This window comes from Microcaecilia unicolor, chromosome 3, assembly GCF_901765095.1.
Source record: "Microcaecilia unicolor chromosome 3, aMicUni1.1, whole genome shotgun sequence".
NCBI lineage: Eukaryota > Metazoa > Chordata > Amphibia > Gymnophiona > Siphonopidae > Microcaecilia > Microcaecilia unicolor.
Genome location: NC_044033.1, coordinates 171,491,183 through 171,518,408, shown reverse-complemented (window position 1 = coordinate 171,518,408; position 27,226 = coordinate 171,491,183). Strand labels below are relative to the sequence as shown.

Below are 27,226 nucleotides of genomic sequence, written 5' to 3'. Positions count from 1 at the left end.
ACCACTAGGACCCAGTGGCGTAGCAAGGGCGGGGCGGTGGGGGCGGTCCGCCCCGGGTGTCATCGGGTGAGGGGGTGCTCCGCTCCCGCTGCTCCACCTTGAAATTTTTTTTTCGAAGCGCCGGAGAGTGGCAGGCAGCGCGCCTCGCGTCTGCCCTGCTAGTAAAGAAGATCTCGCTGACGTCGTCGTCCTTCCCACACTGAGTCCCGCCCACCCTCGCGGTAATAGGAAGTTGCCTCAGAGGGGGGCGGGACTCAATGTGGGAAGGGCGACGACGTCAGCGAGATCTTCTTTACTAGCAGGGCAGACGCGAGGCGTGCTGCCTGCCACTTTCTGGCGCTTTGAAAAAAATTTTTTTAAAGCAGGGCAGGGTAGGAGAACGGATCTCGGGTCGGGTCGGGTCGGGGGGGATTCAGAGGGAAGAAGGGGATTGGGGAGGGGTGGGGGCGCTCAGAGGGGTGCTTAAAGGGGATTAGGGAGGGTAGGAGAGCATCAAGGAGGGGAGAAGGGGATTGGGGAGGGGTGGGGACCTCAGAGGGGTGCTTAAAGGGGATTAGGGAGGGTGGGGGAGCTCAGAGAGGGGAGAAGGGGATTGGGGAAGGGTGGGGGAGCTCAGAGGGGTGCTTAAAGGGGATTAGGGAGGGTGGGGAGCTCAGAGAGGGGAGAAGGGGATTGGGGAGGGGTGGGGGAGCTCAGAGGGGTGCTTAAAGGGATTAGGGAGGGTGGGAGAGAATCAAGGAGGGGAGAAGGGGATTGGGGAGGGGTGGGGGAGCTCAGAGGGGTGCTTAAAGGGGATTAGGGAGGGTGGGGGAGCTCAGATGGGTGCTCAGAAAGGGGAGAAGGGGATTGGGGGGGAGGGGAGTGCTCAGATGGGAGAAGGGGTCTGAAGCTGGAACTGGGGTCTGACAAGGGGGCAGGAGGGAAAATGGGCCCATGCCTGGGGCAGGTGGGAGAATGGGTCTGGGGCTGAAAGGGGGGGATGCAAGGCATGTGGTGGATGAAGGGGACTGGAACTGGGGGCTGAAAAGAGGGGGCAGAGAGAGAGGGGACAGATCCTGGATGGAAGGGGGGCACGTGAGGGAGGGCAGACACTGGACGGATGGGAGAGGGAAGGCAGACGGATTGAAGGGGCAGAGAGAAAGGGCAGATGGTGGGTGGAAGGGGAGAGAGAAAGAGGGCAGACTGGGGCAAATGGTGGATGGAAGGGGCAGAGATAGAGGGCAGATGTTGATGGAAGGGGGAGAGAGAGATGGCAGACTGGGGCAGATGGTGCATGGAAGGGCAGAAGTGGAAGGAAGGGAGAGAGGGCAGACAGTGGATGGAAGGGGCAGAGAGAGAGAGGGCAGACACTGGATGGCAGAGAGAGAGCGAAGACAGATGCTGGATAGAAGGAAGACAGTGAAAAGATGAGGAAAGCAGAAACCAGAGACAACGAACTATAAATATATATTTTTATTTTTTTGCTTTAGGATAAAGTAGTATTGTAGCTGTGTTAATAAATGTTTATAATAGAACATGTAAATAAGGTAATCTTTTTATTGGACTAATTTTAATACATTTTACTTTCAGAGAACAAAACCCCCTTCCTTAGGTCAGGATAGGACACTAACAGTACTATACTGAATTGACCTGAGGAAGGAGGTTTTGGCCTCTGAAAGCTAAATGTATTAGTCCAATAAAATGATATTATTTGTTTTATTTCTATTTGTTAATTTGTAAAGTGGTGATTGGTATTTGTTAGTTTTTTCAAATTTACATCTGCTGTCTTTATATTTTGCACAGTACTAGAGGACATTTTCTGTTTCTGTGGTGTTGCATTGTATGCAGAGTCTGGCATCGGGGGTTCAGTTTAATTTTTGTCTAAATAGAAAGTTTGTGATTACTTATTCTATAGTGGATTAGGGTGTATCTATTTGTGAAAAAGACATGGCTTTCGGTTGGCATTGACTGTGCAGGATCAACGATCTGTACTAATCTGTCTGTTTTCATTTTACAATAGGTGAATTGATGTTCTAGTGCTCACTGTAGTGTTTAAGATGCTTTCCTTTTCCTTGTGTGACTCGTACAAATTACTGCTTATGGTAGAATTGCTCTATAGGTCCTGAGTGTTTTGTATTCTCGGTATGCCTAGTACTGGATTTGGGGGGTGTTAAAAAATGACCGGCCCCGGGTGTCAACTACCCTAGCTACGCCACTGCTAGGACCTATCTGGTTAGGAGCCTCTCGTACTTGGATAAGTCCTGCTGAGTATCGATCCCTTACTATTCATGCTTTTTCTACTAATTCCTCTCCAGAGACCAAGTTTAATTTGAGTGATTTAAGCCCATTGCATAAGTTTCTGATTTGGGGTGGGAAAAGTCATGTACCTGGGAGTTCTACCAGTGTGGTTTTGTGACTTGATCCAGAAACTTAATCAAAATTGACAACTGGCTCCAAATGTTCAGAACAGGTTGATCTAGCTGTTGTTCCATCCCATTGTGTGTAGGTACCTGCAGTTCTAATTTCCCTACTGCACACCCTAAGAAAAGCAACACTACTAGTCCATTCATATAGGGACCCTTTTCAAAAGCATCAATAAACCCACCTTGGGCTTTACTGCATGGCGATCCGGAACTACCGCCGGCCTTGCAAAGGCGCTGGCGTTAGTCCACCCCCAGCGTGCGGCATTTCCTGTGCTAGCAGAAATATTTGAAAAAAATATTTCTGCAGGGCGTTACCCAGTGGTAATCGGGCAGCATCGCACGCTGACCGGTTACTGCCAGGTTAGCGCAGGAGCCCTTATCGCCATCTCAGTGGGTGGCAGTAAGTGCTCCCCCAGCATGGCCAGGGCCGGTCTTAGGGCGAGGCGACCGCATAGGGCCTCGCGCTCATAGGGGCCCCACACGGCACGCCTCCACCCCAACCGCCCGAGTTCCAGTCCCCCTTCCTCTGAATTTTAAAAGTTACCTCGTCAGGTTACAGGCAGCAGCAGCAGCAGTAAAAAGCGTGCGAGCTGCTCGGCGCTTCAGGAGCCTTCCCTTCCCTCTCTGAGAGAAAGGAAGGCTCCTGAAGCGCCGAGCTCGCACGCTTTTCACTGCTGCTACCTGCCGCTGCCTGTAACCCGACGAGGTAACTTTTAAAATTCAGAGGGAGGGAGGCCTTGGAGCTGGGAGGGAGGGGGGGCCTTGGAGCTGGGAAGGAGGGCCTTGGAGCTGGGAAGGAGGCCGGGCCCTTGAGCTCGGAGGGAGGGGGCCTCGGAGGGATGGTCCTGGAGCTTGGAGGGAGCTCGGAGGGAGGAGTGGCGGCCCTGGAGCTAGGGTGGGGGTGGGGCCAGGGTGGGGCCCCATCAAATTGGTCTGCACAGGGCCCCGCACTTGCTAAGACTGGCCCTGAGCATGGCCATGCAGTAAGTGCAATCTTTCCGCATGGCCATTTCTTTTTTCAGCCTTTTTACCCGCTGTGGTAAAAAGGGTCTCAGCAAGCAGCAAAAATATCTACTGCCTCTAGCGCAGGGCCCCTTTTACCGCAACTTAGTAAAATAGCCCCATAGTGAGGTGAAACCAAGAGTGGATCAGCCTCTGTGGAAAATCTGGAGTCAGTTGGCAACCCTGCTTCAGCATAGGAGAGACAGAAACTTTCTTGGAAGTGGGGAGAGGTTGTTCCCCGAGTATATTATTAACTTGCAGATCTTCACATTTCTCCTCATCAGAATTTTACCAAACATCTGGCTGGGAAGTTGCCCTCGGCAGCTGGAACACGTGACTGTCAAGCTAAAGCATGAATTGGGGGTTACAGCTGTGATGAACTTTCAGACAGAATGGGACGTCATTCAGAACTCATATGGCTGCAACCGCTACCATGAACCCATGAGCCCAGAGACCATGATGAAGTTGTACAGGGATGTTGGTCTGGTGTACGTATGGATTCCTACCCCAGACATGAGCACTGAAGGTAAGACTTAGTTTACGCAAGTAAAGAGCTTCTATTTGCATTAATCTGAAAACTGCTCTCTCACGATGCAGCTTTGCACACTGCTCCATAACACAGTTTGAAAATCACTACCTAAATCTTTTCATTTCCTGTTGCAGATTAGTTTCCTATCATTAACCCTAATCCTGATGATGGTACTTAGAGTTGCTTTAGCCTCTTGTGGAGGCAAACCTGAGCAAACCTTTGTGAATGGCCCCTTTTTATTTTTTCCAGACTGGTCCTGTCCCAAATTGTGCATCTAATAAACATTGAGGGGGTAATATTCAATCTGTGGCAGGAAGTGGTTTGTAAGCCACTCACACTTGTGGGCTGAACTAATTCCAGATATTCAATGCCAGAGCATGCACGATTCCCAGCAGTGAATATCCAGATATGTGTGTTGACCGGGAAGTTAACAAGGCACTGGCCAATATTCGGACCACTGCCCGGTTAAATCATCATATGAAGTTAGGACAGCCATTTTGCTATGCCAGTTGCAACTCATCCAAAATACCTCTGTCAAATTAATATATGGTGCAAGAAAATTTGATAATGCCACCTCGTTACTCTATGCTAAACATTGGTTACCAATGCAATACTGGATTATCTTCAAGATTATTAACGGGACTTTCCAAGTTCTTCACTCTGATCTTTCCCTCTTCTTATTCAAGCATCTCATTCCTTACGCCCCAAACCTTTTTGATTGTTTCTCCTATGCTCTGGAATAATATTCCTTTCCACTTTCAAAAAGAACTTTTAGTCCTAAGGTTTAAGGCTATTTTCAAAGTCCATTTCTTCTCCAAAGCTTGAATTAATTCCCAAGGCACAATCACCTTTGAATATTTGCTACATCATAACAAACATCTTGAGAAAGAGATGTGTACCCAAAATAAAGAGGAAAAACAGCTGGACCAAATATACCGTGAAGCATTGATTGTTTTTATTTACCCCTACAACTGGAGTCTATACAGGATGGGACAGAAACTCAGTATAAAATGTACAGATCAGAGATGTAGCTAGGTGGGGCGCCAGGGGAGTGACCGCACCCTCAAACAGACTAAGGACAGTGCTGACGCCTATTTTTCAGCCAGTCCGTCATACCTATGCAGTGGGTGTGTGCACGTGCCTCTCCGCTCTGCCTGACATCACAACCTGGCTCCGCTTCTGGTACAGATCCAATTCTATAAAATATACCCTTCATTCTCAGAAATTCCTCCACAAACTAAAACACTAGGGGAATCTCTCAGCACAGTTACATGCGCAAAATAGAGAAACACTCAGTGATTACAGAATAAAGGACCACAAATCAAAAACAGAATGTTGACTGAACATTATATACCCCGACATAACATCCCCTCCTTCTATCTACAAAGACTCCAGTTTTCTCCAGGACTAATACAACCATCAGAGCTGTACACCATTGATCCTAGGGGTCCTTTCACTAAGGTGCACTAATAGATGTAGCGTCCACTAATGATTAGTGTGCAATAAATGATAAGATGCCTATTATTCCCTGGATTCTATATAGTGCAACCTAAGTTGTGCTCGCAAATCCAGTTGTATTCTGGATTGCATACGCAACTTAATTACCTAATCAGCACAGATAATTGCCACTTGACACTAATTGGCATTAATTAGAATTTACACACAGAACAGTCTAAGCATAGTCTATAACGTGATGCCCATAAATTCTAAGTTGCATGTTGAAAAGGGGGCATGGAATGGGGCGGGTCAAGGGCATTTCTAAAATCTATGTGCATTGTTATAGAATACACCCAGTCTGCATGTAATTTAGGGATTGGCATTTACTTGGCGTAATTGCCTGTGACTAAGTCACGCAGATGGGCGCTCGGTGTATTCTATAAACCGGTGTATTCTATAAAACTTTTGGACCTCTCCAGAGGTGATAGGAGCATTAAATTGTTCCATATCATTGGGCTGCAAAGTTGGCAAATCCAGCGAACTAAAGTCAGCTGCTGAGCTGGGATCCATAGTACCCATATTGGAGCAAATGTTCACAAAACATTTTGGAAGCAGTTTACTATATCTTCATTAGATAGTAGTACTCTATCGTCATCACAGAATGTTTCTACATGCCGAGAGCCTCTCCATGGATGGGGCACCACTAGGCAGGAGGAGTGGCCTAGTGGTTAGAGTGGTGGACTTTAGTCCTGGGGAACTGGGTTCGATTCCCACTGCAGGCACAGGCAGCTCCTTGTGACTCTGGGCAGGTCACTTAACCCTCCATTGCCCCAGGTACAAATAAGTGCCTGTATATTAATATGTAAGCCGCATTGAACCTGCTATGAGTGGGAAAGCGCGGGGTACAAATGTAATAAAAATAATAGCCCCGACAAAAAAGCCCTGGCAAAACAGCCTTGCAACAAAATAACCCTTGACATTTCACACCCTAACAAAATTGCCCCGCCCACAAAATAGCCCTCTTAACAAAACAGCCCCCTAAGAAAAAATAACACATCACAAAAAATATAATAAACTACAACTGAAATTTTCAGTGATAAAGACTCCTACCAGCATTCAATTGCATAAAGCATATATAAATAAAATTCTATAGCTACAAACTGGTATTCATGATCTGTTCTGCTATTTAAAGAAACTATTCTTCCATCAACAAGCTAATTAAAAAAAACCCCAATATTGTCATCATTTTCATAGTCTTACCAACCTTATCCTGTTTGGCAATGTAAGATTATTAGGGAAAAAAATGCAGTCCCATATTCTGGGCAGCCTGATCGGGCCCTTTTGTCAGGGGGTTAACATCAAGAGTTATATTGTGGGCAGGCCATTTTGACAGTGGCTGTTATGTCATGGACTATTAAGGCGGGAGCTTTTTTTATTTGGAACATTTTTGTCGGGGCTATTTTGACCAGGTACCTCCAGAGCCTGGAAGCCAAGGAATGTTCCCTCACCATGTGCATGAACTCCAGGTCAGATGGATGTAAGGCACGCCAGACATCCACCACATCTAGGCTGGACTGCAAATAAGGAAGACTTGTATGGTGGCCCCACCAGTTCAGCCAGGTGGACTTCTATCCATAGCTGATTCAGATACTATATTAAAGTCCTCATACATGACAATAGGTACAGACCCAAATTCCATGCATTTTTTAGGTACATGAAGCAAAAAAACATGACCCTCAGTGTTAGGACAGTAAACATTGACAATCAACATTTTCTGACTCTGCCAGGTATATAGCAACAAAAAGTATCTCCCTTTGGGGTCTTTGATTACTTTTTCAATATTGCCTGGGAGGGCTTTACCAATTAAAATCACCGCTCCAGTGTGCCTTCTGCCTGGAAGAAGCATATACCACTTTCTGACCCAAAACCTTTCTCATGTCCAGTGTCATTAAGCCAGGTTTCCTGTAGGCTTGAAAGATGCACTTTTTGTTTGCTTAATTCAGTCCATATCTTATATCTCTTAAGTGGCGAACCAACATTTGACACATTCCATGTAGCTATATGTATGCCACTCATAGAACAAAAGATTTACAATATTCAAAATATATAAGGTAGTGAGGTGAATCCGGGGTTCGGGTGCCTTGTCTACGCCTGACACGCTGAATATGGAGAGCCCTGGCATCCTAATATTGTAAATTCCAGCAATACTTGAGATCGTAGAACCCAACCCCTCTTCCCCCCCCCCCCAAGAAATCCCCTTTTCCCCACACTTCCATCACAAGTCACGTTATGATGCCTAACCCACCCTCCCTCCTCTCCCTACCATGCATTGTACACAAACAATGAATAGCGCAACCAAATAACCAGCAGAGACAAAACAGAACTGTAGTCTTTCAGGAAGCTGTAAAAGAAAGATTCATCAATATAGTTCAATATTCTGGTTAGTAAAGTAGTATATGCTGTAAGCAAAACATCCATAAAACACACAGCCATAATGGAAACCGATGCCGGCCATCTCAAACACAGCCAAATCAAAGGCATTTGGTTGTGGGAGGGGCCAGCATTTCTAGTGCACTGGTCTCCCTCACATGCCAGGACACCAACCGGGCACCCTAGGGGGCACTGCAGTGGACTTCAAAAATTGTTCCTAGGTACATAGCTCCCTTACCTTGTGTGATGAGCCCCCCAAATCCCCCCAAAACCCACTCCCCACAACTGTTCACCACTACCATAGCCCTTAGGGATGAAGGGGGGCACCTACAGGTGGGTACAGTGGGTTTGGGTGGGGGGTTGGAGGACTCAACATTTACCACCACAAGTGTAACAGGTGGGGGGGGGGGGGGATGGGCCTGGGTCCACCTGCCTGAAGTGCACTGCACCCACTAAAAACTGCTCCAGGGACCTGCATACTGCTGACAGGGAGCTGGGTATGACATTTGAGGCTGGCATAGAGGCTGGCAAAAATATAAATTTTTTTTTGGGTGGGAGGGGGTTGGTGACCACTGGCGGGGGAGTAAGGGGAAGTGATCCCCGATTCCTTCCGGTGGCCATCTGGTCAGTTGGCGCACCTTTTAGAGACTTGGTCCTGAAAAAAAATGGACCAAGTGAAGCCGACCAAATGCTCGTCAGGGCCGGCTTTGTTTTTTCCATTATCAGGCGAAGCCGGCCATCTCGTAACCATGCCCCCATCCCGCCTTCGCTACCCTGACGACACGCCACCTTCAACTATCACCAGCCCCGCGACGGAAAGCAGTTGAAGCCGGCCATAATCGGCTTTCGATTATACTGATTTGGCCGGGTTTACGAGATGGCCGGCCATCTCCCGATTTGTGTCGGAAGATGGCAGTCCTTCTCATTCGAAAATAAGCAGGTTAGTAACATAGTAGATGACGGCAGAGAAAGACCTGCACATTCCATCCAGTCTGCCCAATAAGATAAACTCATATGTGCTACTTTATGTGTTTACCTGACCTTGATTTGTATCTTCCATTTTCAGGGCACAGACCGTAGAAGTCTGCCCAGCACTAGCCTCTCCTCCCAACCACTAGCCTCGCCTCCCACCACCGGCTCTGCCACCCAATCTCCGCTAAGCTTCTGAGGATCCATTTCTTCTGAACAGGATTCCTTTATGTTTATCCCTTGCGTTTTTGAATTCCATTACCGTTTTCATCTCCACCACCTCCCGCGGGAGGGCATTCCAAGTACTACTACTACTTAACATTTCTAGAGCACTACTAGGGTTACGCAGCGCTGTACAGTTTAACAAAGAAGGACAGACCCTGCTCAAAAGAGCTTACAATCTAAAGGACGAAATGTCAAGTTGGGGCAATCTAGATTTCCTGCATAGAGGAAAAATACTTCCTGACATTTTTCTTGAGTCTGCCCCCTTCAATTTCATTTCATGTCCTCTAGTTCTACTGCTTTCCCGTCTACGGAAAAGGTTCATTTGTGGATTAATACCTTTCAAATATTTGAATGTCTGTATCATATCACCCCTGTTTCTTCTTTCCTCCAGGGTATACATGTTCAGGTCAGCAAGTCTCTCCTCATACATCTTGTAACGCAAATCCCATACCATTCTTGTAGCTTTTCTTTGCACCGCTTCAATTCTTTTTACATCCTTAGCAAGATACGGCCTCCAAAACTGAACACAATACTCCAGTTGGGGCCTCACCAACGACTTATTCAGGGGCATTAAAACCTCCTTTCTTCTGCTGGTCACACCTCTCTCTATACAGCCTAGCAACCTTCTAGCTACGGCCACCGCCTTGTCACACTGTTTCGTTGCCCTCAGATCCTCAGATACTGTCACCCCAAAATCCCTCTCCCCGTCTGTACATATCAGATTCTCACCGGCTAACACACATACGTCTCCCGTGGATTTCTACTCCCTAAGTGCATCACTTTGCATTTCTTCGCATTGAATTTTAATTGCCAAACCTTAGACCATTCTTCTAGCTTCTGCAGATCCTTTTTCAAGTTTTCCACTCCCTCCTGGGTGTCCACTCTGTTACAAATCTTAGTATCATCCGCAAAAAGGTAAACTTTACCTTCTAACCCTTCGGCAATGTCACTCACAAATATATTGAACAGAATCGGCCCCAGCATTCAGGGCCGCCGAGAGACTAGGCAGGGACTGGGGCAAGGCCGCCCCGCCTCCGCCCCCCTGCCGTCCCCCGTCGCTCCCCCTTCCGCTGCAGTCCATGGTCTCACCTGCCTGTCTCCACGGCTCTGGGCCCCCTTCATTCAAAGCGGCAATCGCAGATCGCGTCTCTTCTGGCCTTCCCTCCGTGTCCCACCCTCGTCTGTTGTAACTTCCAGTTTCTGCGAGGGCGGGACACAGGGAGGGAAGGCCAGAAGAGATGCGATCTGCGATTGCCGCTTTGAATGAAGGGGGCCCAGAGCCGTGGAGGCAGGCAGGTGAGACCGGGGACTGCAGTGCCAGCGGCCTGACCTCAGCGCCGGGCCCCCCTTGGAGGCCTGGGCCCTTTTGGCCCCCCTGCCCCCCCCCCCCCTCTCGGCTGCCCTGCCAGCACTGATCCCTGAGGCACTCCACTACTCACCTTTCCCTCATCTGACCAAATTCCATTAACCACTATAAAATCTGTTTTAACCACCATAAAATCTGTTTTACTGTTCTGGGATCTTGCAAGATACTTGTGACCTGGACTGGCCGCTGTTGGAAACAGGTTACTGGGCTTGATGGACTTTCGGTCTCTCCCAGTACGGCAACGCTTATGTTCTTATGCTCCCACATATGTGTGTGTTTATGGGGGTGGGGGATGTTGTACGTTTGTTTTCCTCATGTACAGTTTTTTTTTTAATTTTTAAAAATTGCTCCTCTCTCTGTATGTGAAGAGACTTAAATATGCAAGTCTGTACCTGTTTTAAGGGAAACTCTATTTTTGGCAGAACCTCTTGTAAATTATTATGGAAATTCTCTGTCTTGTCCAGGACATGTGAAGTCCCCTGTTCACATTCTGTGTATAATCTATCTTCACATGTGGCCAATATTTAGCCAGGGTGGTCAGCATTCTTTTAAACACCAGCCACTATGACTGAATTAAATCCAGATGTTCAGCACTGGTATCTGGATAGTGTGGTACTGAGGCTCTGGATTCAGCGCCGAAAGGAGCTACTATCTGGATAACGGCAATACTCAGCCTGATACCTGGAGTGCTAACTGGTAAAATTAGGTTATCCTTTTTGCTGCCCTAACTTTATTGGGTTATGGACTATATATTACTACTAACCAAACAACTAGTAGGCCCACCCTCGCTTAGCCCACAGACTGCCCTGCTGCAATTTGGATAGTGCTGGGGCAGTGTGCAATGACCATCATCAGCATTATACAGATAATGTTGCTGAAAATCCAGGGGTGGCTTCAGTCAGTGCTATTTATCTGGGTTTCAGTACCTGCTACTCAGATAAACAGCTTTAAATATTGACTGTTATATCTCTGAGCTGCGGGTAAGTCAAGTGATCTCTCTACCTCAGTTCCACAAACTGATTATGATTTTCCATGTTCACTATGAATGAAGTGGACTGAACTGGAGATAACTTTCATACTAAATATCTGAGTCTATATGAAATATTATTTAATGTCCAGCATTTAAGAACTAGAGCTGCCCCCCAAATCTACTATAAGCAAACAGAACTTAATAAACAGACTAGAGACAAAACATCAAAACCAATCTGGTTTGATAAGGAATATAGAAAGTTAAAACATGAAAGTTTGCGATAGAGTCCTCGCTCTACTGTGAAATTAGTGCAAAAAAACTAACAAACAAGCAAACTAATAAGCATGCAAATTACTGCCGCATCAAAATTGTAGCAGTAATCTGCAGCTTAGTGCTAAATGTCAACTTTCCTGTCAGTGCCTGAGTGGTGATTTGGCTCAGGCATTGACAGGAAAGTTCACATAAAAAAAAAATGCTATGACATGCATATCCCTAACCCGTCACCCCCCAAAATATACCTGGTGTCTGGCATGCACTCAACCTGGCATCTCCGCGCTCCCCTGCGGTTATTAAACTTTCATAGATCTCAATTCACCGCTCCAAGGGATATGTTTACAAGATTTCTTAAGGAGATATATAACTATTCTGAGCAATCCCTTCCTCCTATACAAAAAATGTATTACTTGGACAGGAAAACCAACCCGCAATAAGATGTTACTGATAAACAGGAGACCCCGACTGAAATACTTAATTTAACAGATTTTCTAGAACAGTCGAAGGATAATACTGAAACTAGAGCAACTTTAATTGTTTCTTTCGTATTTTTGCAAGATAAAGAATCCTTGTTGAGACTTTATTTTTAAAAAATTCATCCAGAATTTAGAGGAGGTCAAGTCTCAGTTTTTCCTGATATTGCTCGATGGACTCAGCAGAGACGGAAAAAGTTTCTGGATATGAAACAGGATTCTTTAAAACTTGGGGCTGGTTTTCAATTAAGATTTCCATGCAAGTGTATTTTGACTTTTAAAGATAAGAAATATATATTCTTTGAACCTGAACAATTGTGTACATTCCTTAATATGAAGAGTATCTAGGGTTTAATCCGTATTTGGGGTCCGTTATTAAAAGGGGAACCTCCTGTTTGTTTCCTTAAACTTCTATTTTTGTTTAGCCAACTTCCTTTGGCATAATAGAATCTATCTTGAATCCATATTATATTAGTGGACTATATAACCAGCAATGTGTAATATTTACTGGGGTTTTTTCTCCTTCTTTCATTGTATAATTTTATATTATGTGCTGGAGTATCTTGTCAAAGATGTATCTTTGTAAATTACTGAAAATGGAAAATAAAATATTAAAAAAAAAACACAGAGAGCACCTCAAAGATTTATGCAACATCTATCTCCAAATCTTAGAAATTACAAGATAATCCTAAAATGGAGAAAAAAAATTGTCTGAAAGTGCAGAGGCCATAAATAGCAATTCCTTCTGAGAAATGTAGAAGAGACATGGAGAGGCATTTTTGATATGACGTTTAAGTCCAACTTTGGACATTTTGCTCAAAATGTCCAAAATTCAAGTGGGGGTTATAGCCAATTTTGAAACAGAAAAACATCTATCTTTTTTTCTGAAAATGGATATTTTCTAAATGTTTTGCGCTTAAAATGTTTATCTTTCTGGTCCATTAAAAAAAAAAAAAAAAAAAAAGGTCCAAGTGCAAAATGTAGAAAATCAAGCCATTGTGATGTAGAAGGGGCCAGTATTTTAGTTGACTGGTCCCCCAAACAGCCTAGAAGAGCAGTGGGGCACCCTAGGGGGCACTGTAGTGGACTTCATATAAATGAACCTAGGTACAGATCCTAGGTACACATCTCACCATTGCTCCCTTATCTTGTCTGCTGAGCCCTCCAAACCCACCCAAAACCCCCAACCCCCAACTGTACACCATCACAATAGCACTTATGGGTGAAGGGGGCACCTATATGTGGGCATAGTAGGTTTCTGGTGAGTTTTGGAGGGCTCACAGTTTCCACCACACGTGTAACAAGTAGGGGGGGGGGAATATGGGCCTGGGTCCACCTGTCTACAGTGCACTGTACCCACCAGTAGACTACGCCAGGGATCTGCATGCTGCTCTAATGGACCTGGCTATAACATCTGAGGCTGGCAAGTAATATTTTTGTTCACATTTTTGGAGGATGGGAATGGGTCAGTGACCACTGGGCGAGTAAGGGGGGGGTCATCCCTGATTCCCTCCAGTGGGCACCTGGTCATTTAGGGCACCTTTTTTTCCTTATTTGTTCTAAGAACGGGTGCAGGCCAAAATGTTTCAGCCCTAGACGTTTTTTGTTCCATTATATCTGTAAAACGTCCAAATGTTAGGAACACCCTCAGCCCATCCTAATCCTACCTCCAACACACCCCTTTATGATTTGGACGAACTGCAGACGAATTGCATAGATAAACGTCTGCAAAACAGGTTTTGAAAATACTGGTTTGTACATTTTTGTGAGGAAAATGTCCAAATGCTGCTTTTTGCCACTTTTTAGGCATTTTTATCTTTTGAAAATGAGCACCTTATTCCTGAAACCCAGATTTAGCAATCCAAAATGTAAAATATAGACTGAGCAGATCCAGCATCTCTATGAAAAGATCAACCTGAATACCTCATACAAGATTAAAAATACCCCCAAGATAAATTAAATCTGTTGGAAAGAGTAAGAATATAAAAACATAAATAGACAGTTCTATAACGATACAGGAAATCTAAAACTACGTCCAGACACTGAAACCCAGAAAACCATGTTGCCCCCAAAAAATACTAAATGAAATGCTGAGATACAACAATATAGAGATTCAAAATGAACTAGCAAAACTATTGAACTGATTATACTTTCTGGCTTGTTCCTTAAAGATGGCCAGAGGTGTTAATTACACCAATCTATTAAGATGTGATTATCTACTAACCCAAATAATTACAGAGGACTTTGTGCCAATAGTAACATTAACAAACTGTTCTGTAATGTGCTCAACAAACAAATGCTGAAATTCCTAATGAACGGCAAAAGTCTACACGCAGGTTCAACTGGTTCCTTCAAAAGCACCAAACTGCTAACCACATCTTTACCTTCCAGATACTGATCAACAGACATGTAAAAAAACACTCTTCCAGAGAGAATAGTGGCATAATTAATCGACTTAGCAAAAGCTTTTGAGATCAATATTTAGCCACTATAAATGGTTTTTAAGTTATACATATATTCTGCGGTGCTGTCTACTGCAGAATATACAATGAAAATAGGGTTGAGATACCTAGATCAGTCAGATGAAAGTAAAGAATTATTTAATAGGTCCTCAAAGAAATTGCTTCAAGCAATATAATGGGAGAAGCCGAGTGGCAGACTGTCTGTTACTTGCTGCTGAACCAACTCCAAATCTAGCTCTAAATGACTCCAGATAGACCTGCAGCAGGGGCAGCACTTAAGCATAGATCATCTCCCGCTGCAATGGGGCCAGTTTCATAGTGTACCTGCAAGATCACTTGGTTCCTGTCACAACACTAGCCAAGTGACAGCAGGAACTGATGCATATTTAAATCCTGTTCTGCTGATAGTCCATTCCCCCATCACATTAGGGTGTACTGGTAAATGTTAATACATGACCTGCTGCTCAGCCACAGCCTGGAGAGACACTTATGTGCAGGCATGAAGAAATGAGTATCAGAGGAGTAAGACAACATGTGTAGGGAGAAGAGGAGAGTGTGGGGATATAAGAGGGGAATAAGCAAGGAGAGAATATGAGGTAAGGTGAAAAAACAGTGTGTCTTTGATATTCTTTCATTTCCCCAACACCCTCCCATTCATCCAACACACAGATACCCATCCACCCTTCCCCAAACATCCCTTAATGGGCCCCATCCCATACATCCTCCCCAGACACCCTCAGCTCCTCTTGCTACCTCCATATCTACCGCCTCTAGACATAATACCTCACTCCCTTTGACTCGCCATACATCCCAGAAACAGATACAACCCCCCCAAACAAATACATAGGCACACAGTCACCCTACAGACCTACCCCTAAACCTTCTCTGTTGAGAGAAACATACAGGCCATACCACATACACCCTCACTCACATATTCTGCCAGCCTACAAAGACACATTACACCCTCACTCACATATTCTGCCAGCCTACAAAGACACATTACACCCTCACTCACATATTCTGCCAGCCTACTAAGACACATTGCACTATGCCTGTTGCCATGCCTCTTTCCAAGTCCTCCACATATACATGCATGACTTTGCTAACAGGAAGGAGAAATGTGCCATTGGGCCACATATAAGTGTACGTTTTCCAACTTGAAAATAAGTGAGCACATTTTAAGCCTTCAGCTGTCTTTGATCTGAAATCATTAGAAACAAAAAGCAAGAGGTTAATCATTTAGGGATCCTTTTACTAAAGGGTTGCCACACAGTAACGGGCTTGCCGCATGGCAAATCAGAACTACCACAGGCCTAACATGGTAAAAAGGGCCTCAGTGTGGGCCAAAAAAGGCCACTGCCACTAGCACAGGGTCCCATAGAGCCCATAAGGTATGTTGACAGATGTGTACTAGATATCCAGAGACATGACATTTTTTTTCTCTTTTTTTCAAAATTGTCACTCTCTATAATGAGAAAAATCAATTGCCTTATTGAACTGCAGTGTTGTACGCTTTCTTTGTAACATGCGCTTCTCACCTTAAAACGCTGCTTCAGTTTCTTTTCCTGTTTCCCTCTCTTGGGGGAAACTTCAAAGTGAAAGCATGTGCCCTGCAATTTCTGACTGCCAGTATCAAGGCACTCATAGTGCAGGTGTCTACCATACAAGCAATGCCCATTTTACTTCTTTCACTAATGTATCTAAAAGCCTATTGAACAAAGGTTTTGTTTTTTTTCCTTCAGCATCTTAATGCTTTCCTTTACTAGTTCCACTTTTGTTCTCCTGACTAGCTTTTTTTTGCTTTTTCTAAAATGCAGCATTATTTATCCTTGCCCCTCTCTGATTCCTTATTGCCTCTAAAGATAATTATTTTACAACAGTCTTGATGACCAACTATAAAGTCAGCAACATTTGTGAGTATTATGTATGATGATGCCTCTACTTACTTGTGGGTTCTGCTATTAGCAGGCAAATCATAAAAATTTGGAGCAGTAGAGCCTTCCTTCTTGATTTAATCTTGAATTGATAATGAATGTGACTGTTGGGCAACCTGGATGGACCATTAAGGTCTTTATCTGCCATCACTTACTTGTTATGTAACTATATCAGAAGCACAGTTTTGAAACATATGGAGACTACAGATACATGAGTACTTTTGAAATCCATTGCTTCACCGAACTTTGAGGTGCATATTGCCACAACCAGTCTCTCTAGGTCAACTCTCTCCATAGTTATGTACACATGTAACATACAGTCCCCTTGCACAACTTAATCCAAAGTATGATTCCAAATCAGGCAATACAATTCCCAATCCTGGCTATTCCAACTCTCCATGGTACAGACTACAGTAGGTGGGCTTAAAGTGCCAGTCAACTTCCCTTGTCAGCTTCTCAGTTGCTGACTTCAGCTCTTGGCTTGTTTGTTTCTACATATCACAGGCCTTAGCCTCTCATTATTAATCAACTGGGAGATCATTTCTTCAGCCCCTGTTAAGTAATATTTCCATCCAACAAATAAGTCTTTTAGAGCAACCTTAATCCAAGCTTAAACCTTATAATAGCAATGAGATTACCTTCTCTAACTTGACTGTCTTTCCCCCAGCACCGACTACTTACCCAGATATTTTAAACTATTAGGCAAATGCTTCCTTTTGCCTTCTACTCAGGACCGTAAACAACGAACATACTTCTCTCCCCCAAACACTGACATTTCCTTAATAAAATCTGTAGTGCCATTCCTTCCATCAAGCTCTTACCTCGTTCAGTGATCTGAGAAGTAAATCCAAGGATTCCACCTCTTTGTGTTCCTTCTGTCTCTCCTGCTTTTCATTTTGCCTAGCATGTCATAACGTATGCTTGCAGAATTTGCAGGGGCAAATTCCTTGCTGGGAAGTACATGCTGGAATTTATAAACAAACTTCCTCTGTATGTTTTGTCAGGATAGCTCTGAACACCACTCCAACCCCCAGTGTTTGTCTAACATCAAGCCAACACCTTGGGCAGCCCAGGGTATATATTCATAGCTAGTTTACATCCCTCTCTGATAATGAGCCACAAGCTGATGGTTGTGTAAGAGACTTTGAAAAGCTCCTGCTGCTACAGTGGCAATGTGGAGGGTTAGCACCTACCCCCTAACAAGGTGCTTTGAATCCTTCTAGGCCTTGCTTTCTAGGCAGTTGCCCTTCTTACCTGCCCCTTCTGATGCGCAACCCTGTCTGTATCATCTATTTTCTCTGTAGGGTGAAATACCACATACTTTTACCATGCACTGGAAAAGAGCCATTTTGAAATAATCCTCAAAAATATAGGGAATAGCAGACAAAAAACTATGAAAATGTATAAACGTCTATGATAAAGATACACAACAGAGTGCTTAGGGACTCCCAACATGAGATTGTACAAAAGGAGCAAAATCCTCAAAATCCCCCCCTCACTTGAGTCTCAAAGACAACGTTGTGAGTATTTGGGATCAAACAATTACTGGACTACTATGCTCATAAAATTATTTTCAAGAAATTCCTTCCAAAAAATTATTTCAAAGATATGGGGGGAAAAAAGATCAACTACAGTGGGGGAAATAAGTATTTGATCCCTTGCTGATTTTGTAAGTTTGCCCACTGACAAAGACATGAGCAGCCCATAATTGAAGGGTAGGTTATTGGTAACAGTGAGAGATAGCACATCACAAATTAAATCCGGAAAATCACATTGTGGAAAGTATATGAATTTATTTGCATTCTGCAGAGGGAAATAAGTATTTGATCCCCCACCAACCAGTAAGAGATCTGGCCCCTACAGACCAGGTAGATGCTCCAAATCAACTCGTTACCTGCATGACAGACAGCTGTCGGCAATGGTCACCTGTATGAAAGACACCTGTCCACAGACTCAGTGAATCAGTCAGACTCTAACCTCTACAAAATGGCCAAGAGCAAGGAGCTGTCTAAGGATGTCAGGGACAAGATCATACACCTGCACAAGGCTGGAATGGGCTACAAAACCATCAGTAAGACGCTGGGCGAGAAGGAGACAACTGTTGGTGCCATAGTAAGAAAATGGAAGAAGTACAAAATGACTGTCAATCGACAAAGATCTGGGGCTCCACGCAAAATCTCACCTCGTGGGGTATCCTTGATCATGAGGAAGGTTAGAAATCAGCCTACAACTACAAGGGGGGAACTTGTCAATGATCTCAAGGCAGCTGGGACCACTGTCACCACGAAAACCATTGGTAACACATTACGACATAACGGATTGCAATCCTGCAGTGCCCGCAAGGTCCCCCTGCTCCGGAAGGCACATGTGACGGCCCGTCTGAAGTTTGCCAGTGAACACCTGGATGATGCCGAGAGTGATTGGGAGAAGGTGCTGTGGTCAGATGAGACAAAAATTGAGCTCTTTGGCATGAACTCAACTCGCCGTGTTTGGAGGAAGAGAAATGCTGCCTATGACCCAAAGAACACCGTCCCCACTGTCAAGCATGGAGGTGGAAATGTTATGTTTTGGGGGTGTTTCTCTGCTAAGGGCACAGGACTACTTCACCGCATCAATGGGAGAATGGATGGGGCCATGTACCGTACAATTCTGAGTGACAACCTCCTTCCCTCCGCCAGGGCCTTAAAAATGGGTCGTGGCTGGGTCTTCCAGCACGACAATGACCCAAAACATACAGCCAAGGCAACAAAGGAGTGGCTCAGGAAGAAGCACATTAGGGTCATGGAGTGGCCTAGCCAGTCACCAGACCTTAATCCCATTGAAAACTTATGGAGGGAGCTGAAGCTGCGAGTTGCCAACCTCATCATCAACTACAGAAGACGTCTGACCGCTGTGCTTGCCAACAAGGGTTTTGCCACCAAGTATTAGGTCTTGTTTGCCAGAGGGATTAAATACTTATTTCCCTCTGCAGAATGCAAATAAATTCATATACTTTCCACAATGTGATTTTCCGGATTTAATTTGTGATGTGCTATCTCTCACTGTTACCAATAACCTACCCTTCAATTATGGGCTGCTCATGTCTTTGTCAGTGGGCAAACTTACAAAATCAGCAAGGGATCAAATACTTATTTCCCCCACTGTACATTTAGCCTAGACAAAAAAAAAAAACTCTATAGGTAATACATAGTAGTCAATTATATAACCATTCAAAAAAATCAGAAAAACGGTATTACAAAAAAAAAAGGAAAATTTAAAAAACATATTCCAAACTTAACACATTCAGTTCATATACAGGTCTGAGTACCAAGCTGAATATCTCCACAGTAACAGTTCTCAAATCATGGCACTTATCTGAACTCCAGGACACCAACTTTTTCATGTCACAGTAGCAGTTCACAACAGGTAGTTCACAGCTCAACACTCTCAGTGTGGACTGCATAAGGCGGAGTTCTGGAGTTCAGATGGCCACCACATGGAAAGTGGAGATTTATGAATATTCAGTCAGTGGCGGTGAGCATTTTTTTTCAACACCTACTGCTGGCTAAATGAGACTCAAAATATTTATTTATTGTATTTCATTAATTTATATTCCATCTAAACATTAGGGGCCCGATATTCAGCCGGTGATGGGCAGCGGTTTGCTGTTTGCCGCCGGCGTTAAACCTGGATATTCAGTGCTGGTCCATATCCGGCGACCGGCATTGAATATTCAGGTTTGTTTTGGCTGCTAGAAAGTTAACCAGCTATGCAGATATTCAGGGCTAATCAGTTAACTTTTTAGAGGTCAAAAGATAGGCCTGCCATTTAAGCGGCTTATTTTGACCACCTAACATAGCCAATTTGGTGCTGAATAGCCTAACCAGCTATGTCCTGCTATATAGCCAGTTAGCGGCTAGTTGCTAACCAGAATATTCAGCAGGAGATAATCAGTTATCTCCTGCTAAATAGCCACAGTTAGGGACTTAAACACTATTTAACCGGCCAGGAGCCATTCCTGGCCGGTTAAATAGTTTTGAATATTGGGAGGTAGGTGGATTACAATAAAAACATTCTTAAAATATAGAAATAACAACAATAAACATGAAAACAAAAAAAGCTGCAAAATCTGTCTGCACTGTACATAATATAGGCTTAGAGCCACTGGGCCTGATAGTCAGTGCTATTTAACCGGCTATATTGCGCGATATAACTGGCTATCCACAAATATTCAAGTGCTGGCCAGCTAAGGTTAGCAGGCAAATCAGACCACATAAATAGCGGTCCTATCTATGCCTACTATTAACTTAAACGACCAGCGCTGAATATTCACATAGCCAGTTAAGTTAGATACAGCCAAAAAAACCCCCCTGGATATTCAATGCCTGTTACTGGAAATGGCTCGGCATTGAATATCCGGGGTCAACACCAGCAGCGGCAGCTAACCGCGCTTCCTGCCGTCAGCTGAATATCAGGGGGACTGTATCTATCTACTACGATTCTAACGTTCTTCACACTGTAGGGCTTCAGCAACCTGAATTCAACCACCCTTGGAGTAATGTGTAGTAGCACTTTTCTGGTACACAGACTGCATGGATATTTTCATAGGGGTGATCAAAGGAAGAACAGCTGAGGCATAGGAAAATGAAGTGATTTTTCCAAACCAGTGATGGATCTTTAGAGTGGAGGAGCGGCCTAGTGGTTAGGGTGGTGAACTTTGGTCCTGGGGAACTGAGGAACTGAGTTTGATTTCCACTTCAGGCACAGGCAGCTCCTTGTGACTCTGGGCAAGTCACTTAACCCTCCATTGCCCCATGTAAGCCGCATTGAGCCTGCCATGAGTGGGAAAGCGTGGGGTACAAATGTAACAAAAAAAAAATGGAAAAACCTTGAGGCATGAGTGAAGAAAGTACGGCAGCACATATTAGAAAAATGTTCAGCAGGACTTGATAACTTCAGTATCTCTCTTCAGGCATTACTTTTTGATGTCCTATATTGGCGCTTTGCAGGGGGACTTTGTTAGCACTGGTTGTTATTTGTGTATAACTTATGCAGTATCTATCTTATGTTTCCTTTTAGGTAGAGTACGGATGTTGCCTCAGGCTGTCTATCTCTTGCATGGGCTGCTAGAGAATGGGCACACTGTCTATGTTCATTGCAATGCTGGAGTGGGTAGGTCCACAGCTGCCATATGTGGATTTCTAATGTACGTGATAGGATGGAGCCTCAGGAAGGTACAGTATTTTGTTACCTCCAGGAGAGCAGCCATCTACTTGGATGAAGAAGCCCTGGTACGCGCTGAGGAAGATTTTCATCAGAAATTTGGACACCTTCGTTCCTCAACATGCAGAGTTTAGTAAAGATTTTTTTAAATGTGGAGTTGAAACATGTGGTTTAATTGGCGACTCCAATTTCTAACTTTGTTTCGCTCACAGGTGCATTCATACATATTTGACATTTACTTCTTCATGTAATCCCTCCTTTAATTCTGAAAAGAATAATATTATTTTCAACATGTTAAGAATTTTGATTTATAGAGTATGCTGTGTCTCTAGGTAGGATTCTAATGTTCTTCACACTTTAGGGATTCAATAACCCGCAATCAACTACCCTTGAAATAACGGGTAGCAACACATTTCTGGTACACAAATTACATGGATATTTTCATACGGGTGAACGGAGAAAGAACAGCTGGGTAACTGAGGCACGGGAAAATGAAGTGATTTCTCCAAACCAGTGATGGATCTTTAGAGAAATGGAAAAACCTGAGGCACGAGTGAAGCAAGTAAGAACCAAGACCACCACTGGGATGAACTTACAATGATGAGAGTATTTCTCAGTGATGATTAATACACTTTGTACATAAATCAGGCAGTAGGTGATTAGTCAAAAGTGGTGGTGGTGGTGCCGGGAGAATTGAGGTCAGTTATATTAAATGCAAAATTTTTAAGATTCTAAAAATCCATGAGGTCAAATGGCACTTAGATATTGGGCGCTGTGTTGAATGCCTAAGTGCCGCTCCATGTAAGGGAACGTGACCCCTAGCGCAATACTAAAAGAGAGGTGTTGCCAGCAAGGACAGGAACGACTAGGGATTGTTCTTGCCCAGAAATCCACTATACTACCAGGTATGGGCTGGCAGGCCCTTAGGGGGTGGGGGGTAAGATGGGGGTGTGTGATTTTTGATGTGTTCAGATGCTGCTTTGGGGGATGATGTGATCAGGGTAGGGTGCAGGTGCTGCTTAGGGGATAGGGGGACAACACTTCAGCCCTTGAAGATACGGCCTGGGAGTATTGGGCCACACTTCAAGGCCTGATGCTCTCGGGCTGATGGACTTACTCTGTGCAAGGTGGCTCGCAGACGATGTTAGTCCTTTACCATGGGAGTCAGCAACCTATGGTACATAAATACTGCAGGTTGGTGACTCCCATTGTAAATCAAGATGTGGTAAAAGCTCGCTTTTTACTGCAGCTTTATAACTTCCTGTCTTCAGACTGCAAAGAGTATCTCTCATATCTCCAGTTTTCTTTTTTCAGCTTCAATTCTTTGTTTTGTAGCTAGGATAACTTTTATCTCACAAAATAATAGACTTTGACAGTGTTTTCAAACAGAATCGGCATTTCTGAATTGGTACCTTCTTACTTTTTTCTTGATTCTATTGCACCATCTTTTGCATTTAGTCCTAAATATTTATTCTTTTGTTCTAAAATATCTTATTGCTTATATTTTAGATGGTTTTAGAATAAAACTGTTTTTTTAAACCTTCTTTGAGTTCACTTTGCAGTGGTTTATATTATAATCCTGCTTTACATATGTCAGTGATTGCTTGCATGTCTCCTGATGAGGATTGGTACAGCAATATTTAGATTCATTTTGACTGGAAGAGGGCCTCGGTGTAGGCTAAAGTAAGTGTGTTGCTCCAGGGCTGCTGAGAGGCTCAGCCGGGCCCAAGGCAGGACTGGACCACCGCTGCCCACCCCACCACCTTTCTGTCTCTGAGTCACTGCTTCGATGCTCACTCGCTCTGTCTGCTCCTGCTCCAGTGCTCCTGTGTGCCGGGAGTCGGGACCTGGATGATTGCATTAACACGATATCATGTTAATGTAATTTTCCGAGTCCTGGGCAGCACGCAGGAGCAGGAGAGGACAGACCTGGAAGCAGGCCTGCGCCAGGTCCAGGGAATTTTGCCCTCCCTGCCCTCTCCCTCGGCGGTCCTGTGTTGCTCAACAACTCTGGTACTTATAACTGCATTGTTTTGAAGCATTCCAAAGATCAAGATTGTTCCGGGGAGGAAACCATACAAAAAGAAGGATGTTTGCTAAGCAGCTAGCACAGGTTTTCCTACAGAGCAGAATTTAGTGCAGACCCATGCTAATGATTACCACATGACAATACTAGCTAGTATGGTAAAAATCTCATGTTAAATGCTTAGCACAGTTAGGGGTGGATCATGGGTGGAGAAGAGATGGTGATAGAGTATATCTGGTCATGACACCTAACACTTGGATTATGCCACACTCTAGCTGTCACAACTGCCGATTAGTGTGGGTGCACTTAATGCTACCCCCAAGATCATCCCTCTTATATCATCTGACCTTCAGAAAAGCACTCAAGACCACCTTATTTGGAATGGCTTAAGCTAAAGTCCCGCCGTTGCATCCCTAACTGTTGAACTGTACCTATCTTAATGACATCCTCCACTTTCTTACCCCTTCCCCTTCTCTGTAATTACTTACTGATCACTCCTACTTCCATGTACTTGATTGTTTATGCCAAATTAATGTATGCCTTTTCAGCCCTTTACTGTTGTAAGCCACATTGGGCCTGCCCAGGGGTGGGAAAATGTGGGATATAAATGCAATAAATAAATAAATAAATAAATAAATAAATAAATAACCCCCCTATCTGATCTTCCAGTCTGATCCCTCCATCCAAACCAAGACCCCCTTCAAACCTATCCGCAATGCAAAACTCTTCCTCCAAGCCCATTCTCTGATACATTCCCCACTCCAAGCCTCCTCTGATGCAAAGTCATAACAACAAAAGAATAGCCATTCTGAGTCAGATCAATGGTCTATCTAGCCCAGTATCCTGCTTCTACCAGTGGCCAATCCAGATCACGAATACCTGGCAGAAGCCCAATTAGTAGCAACAATCCAATGTACTAATCCTGGGTCATGCAGTGGCTTCCCCTATGTCCATTTCAACAACAGACTATGTACGTTTCCTCCAGAAACTTGTCCAAACCTTTTTTAAACCCAGATACGCTAACTGTCGTTACCACATCCTCTGGCAACGAGTTCCAGATCTTAACTGTTCTTTGAGTGAACAAGTATTTCTTCTTATTTGTTTTAAAAGTATTTTCATGTAATTTCATTGAGTGTCCCCTGGTCTTTGTACTCTGAAAAAGTGAAAAATTGATTCACTTTTACCCGTTCTATACCACTCAGCATTTTGTAGGCCTCAATAATATCCCCCCCTCAGCTGTCTCTTTTCCAAGCTGAAGAGGCCTAACCTCTTTAGCCTGTCCTCATATGGGAGGATTCCATCCCCTTTATTATTTTAGTTGCTCTTCTTTGAACCTTTTCTAATTCTGCTTATACCTTTTTGGGATACAGTGACCAGAATTGAACACAATATACAAGGTGAGGTTGCCCCATGGAACAATACAAAGGCATTATAATATTCTTCCTAGCATCCTATTTCCCTTTTTGGCTGCTGCTGGATTTCAGTGTATTGGCTACAATGACATCTAGATCTTTTTCTTGGGAGCTAAGGTGGATGGACCTTAGCCATCAGGTAGTTATGATTTGGATTATTTTTCTCAATGTATATCAATTTGCATTTATCCACATTAAATTTTACCTGCCATTTGGATGCCCAGTCTTCCAGTTTCCTAAGGTCTTTCTGCAATATTTCACAATCTGCATGTGTTTTGACAACGTTGAATAGTTTTGTATTGTCTGCAAATGTAATCAATTCATTCATTCCAATTTCCAGATCTTTTATAAATATGTGAAATGGCATTGGTCCCAGTACAGATCCCTGTGGCACTCCACTATTCACCCATCTCATTAAATGGCCATTTAACCCTACCCTTTGTTTTCTGTCCAATTACCAATTCTTAATCCACAGAAGGGCATTGTCTCCTATCCCATGACTTTTTAATTTTCTCAGGAGTCTCTCATGAGGAGTTTTATTAAAAACTTTCTGAAAATCTAAATACACTACATCAACTGGCTCACTTTTATCCACGTGTTTATTATTCCTTCAAAGAAATGAAGCAAATTTGCAGGACTTCCCTGGGCTGAGCCCATGCTGACTCTTTTCCATTAAACCATGTTTGTCTACATGTTCTGTAATTTTATTCTTTATAATAGTTTCCACTATTTTGCACGGCACTGAAGTCAGACTTATTGGTCTGTAATTTCCGAGATCACTCCGGATCCCTTTTTAAACATCGGTGTTATATTGGCCACCTTCTGATCTTCAGGTACTATGGATAATTTTAACAACAGGTTACAGATCACTAACAGCAGATCAGCAATTTCATGTTTGAGTTCATTGAAGTCCCGCCAAAATGTGCATAACCCAACATTACCCCCTACACCTGGCCACCCTTGGAACTGACCTGGGGGTATCCCAGGACATCTAGTTGAGTGGGATAGGAGCAGTCCCTCTCTCCTCCTGTCTCATTGATTTCCAGATTTGGAAGGGTGTATCTGGTGGAACTCCTGAATTAAGGATTTGGCGGAACAAACTTAGGCCAAGGTTTCTGCTATATATACAAAGCTGCTTAGTGCATTCTTAGCAAGCTGCTAATTTGCTGCAGTGCTGGCCCTCTGCTCAGGGATCCACTGTGCAGTGCAATAGAACAGGTATAAAAAGGATAAAGTGGAATACTGCCTGACCATTAACTCCCAGGCTAATTTCCAGAATCTACAAGTACTCCAAGCACCAGGTCAGAAAAGCGAGGCAATATTAAATATTGTGCTCTGCATTTTTTTAAAAAACCCGCTATGGTGTTTAGATATTTAAATATACTCAGCACCACTATCTGTAGAAGCATAAACACTGAATACACATATGTAAACATAAGTGATACCACTGTGTGGATAACAGGTGATTTAAGTTTATCCACATAGCTGAACAGAGAGCAGCTGAATATTGCTGGCACTGGGCAGAGCTCAAACATTCCATCTAAGTCAACAGATAGACTTAGATGGAATGTTTGAGCTCTGCCCAGTGGCGTTCCTGGGGGGGCTGGCACCCGGGGTGGATCGCCGATGCGCCCCGCCCCCCCCCGATGCAGCGCGGACCCCCCCCCCCCGGTGAAAGGACACCCCCGTGAAGGAACCCCCCACCGCGTGCACGCCGCTGGGGGGGGGGGGGGGGGGTGCCGCGCGCGCGCCTGTCCTCTGTTGTTCCATGCTTCTTCTCTGCCCCGGAACAGGAAGTAGCCTGTTCCGGGGCAGAGAAGAAGCATGGAACAACGGAGGACAGGCGCGCGCGGCACCCCCCCCCCCAGCGGCGTGCACCCGGGGCAGACTACACCCAATGCCCCCCCCTAGGAACGCCACTGGCTCTGCCCTCGCCCTGGATGGTCTGCAAAAATGTTCAGATGCATTATGCATATACTGGCACTGAAAATTCACAGAAAGATGGCTTATACATTTAGGGCCAATTGTATAAGTTGATACCAATATGTAGGCGTCAGAATGGGGTATGTGTAGTGCCAATTCTATAACAGCTTCAAGATATACCTAACCCAATA

General features: G+C 44.3%; 1 protein-coding gene across 3 annotated transcripts in view; it reads left to right on the top strand.

Moving 5' to 3' along the window:
- EPM2A (EPM2A glucan phosphatase, laforin) overlaps positions 1 to 23,177 on the top strand; it is a 124,686-nt gene extending 101,509 nt beyond the window's left edge. For all 3 annotated transcript variants that reach the window (XM_030196576.1, XM_030196577.1, XM_030196578.1), the window contains exons 3-4: positions 3,689 to 3,930; positions 21,531 to 23,177. In XM_030196576.1, the coding sequence (XP_030052436.1) occupies positions 3,689 to 3,930; positions 21,531 to 21,808 (520 nt within the window). In that variant the 3' untranslated portion in view covers positions 21,809 to 23,177. The remainder of the gene's footprint in view (positions 1 to 3,688; positions 3,931 to 21,530) is intronic.
- Positions 23,178 to 27,226: the final 4,049 nt, after the last annotated feature.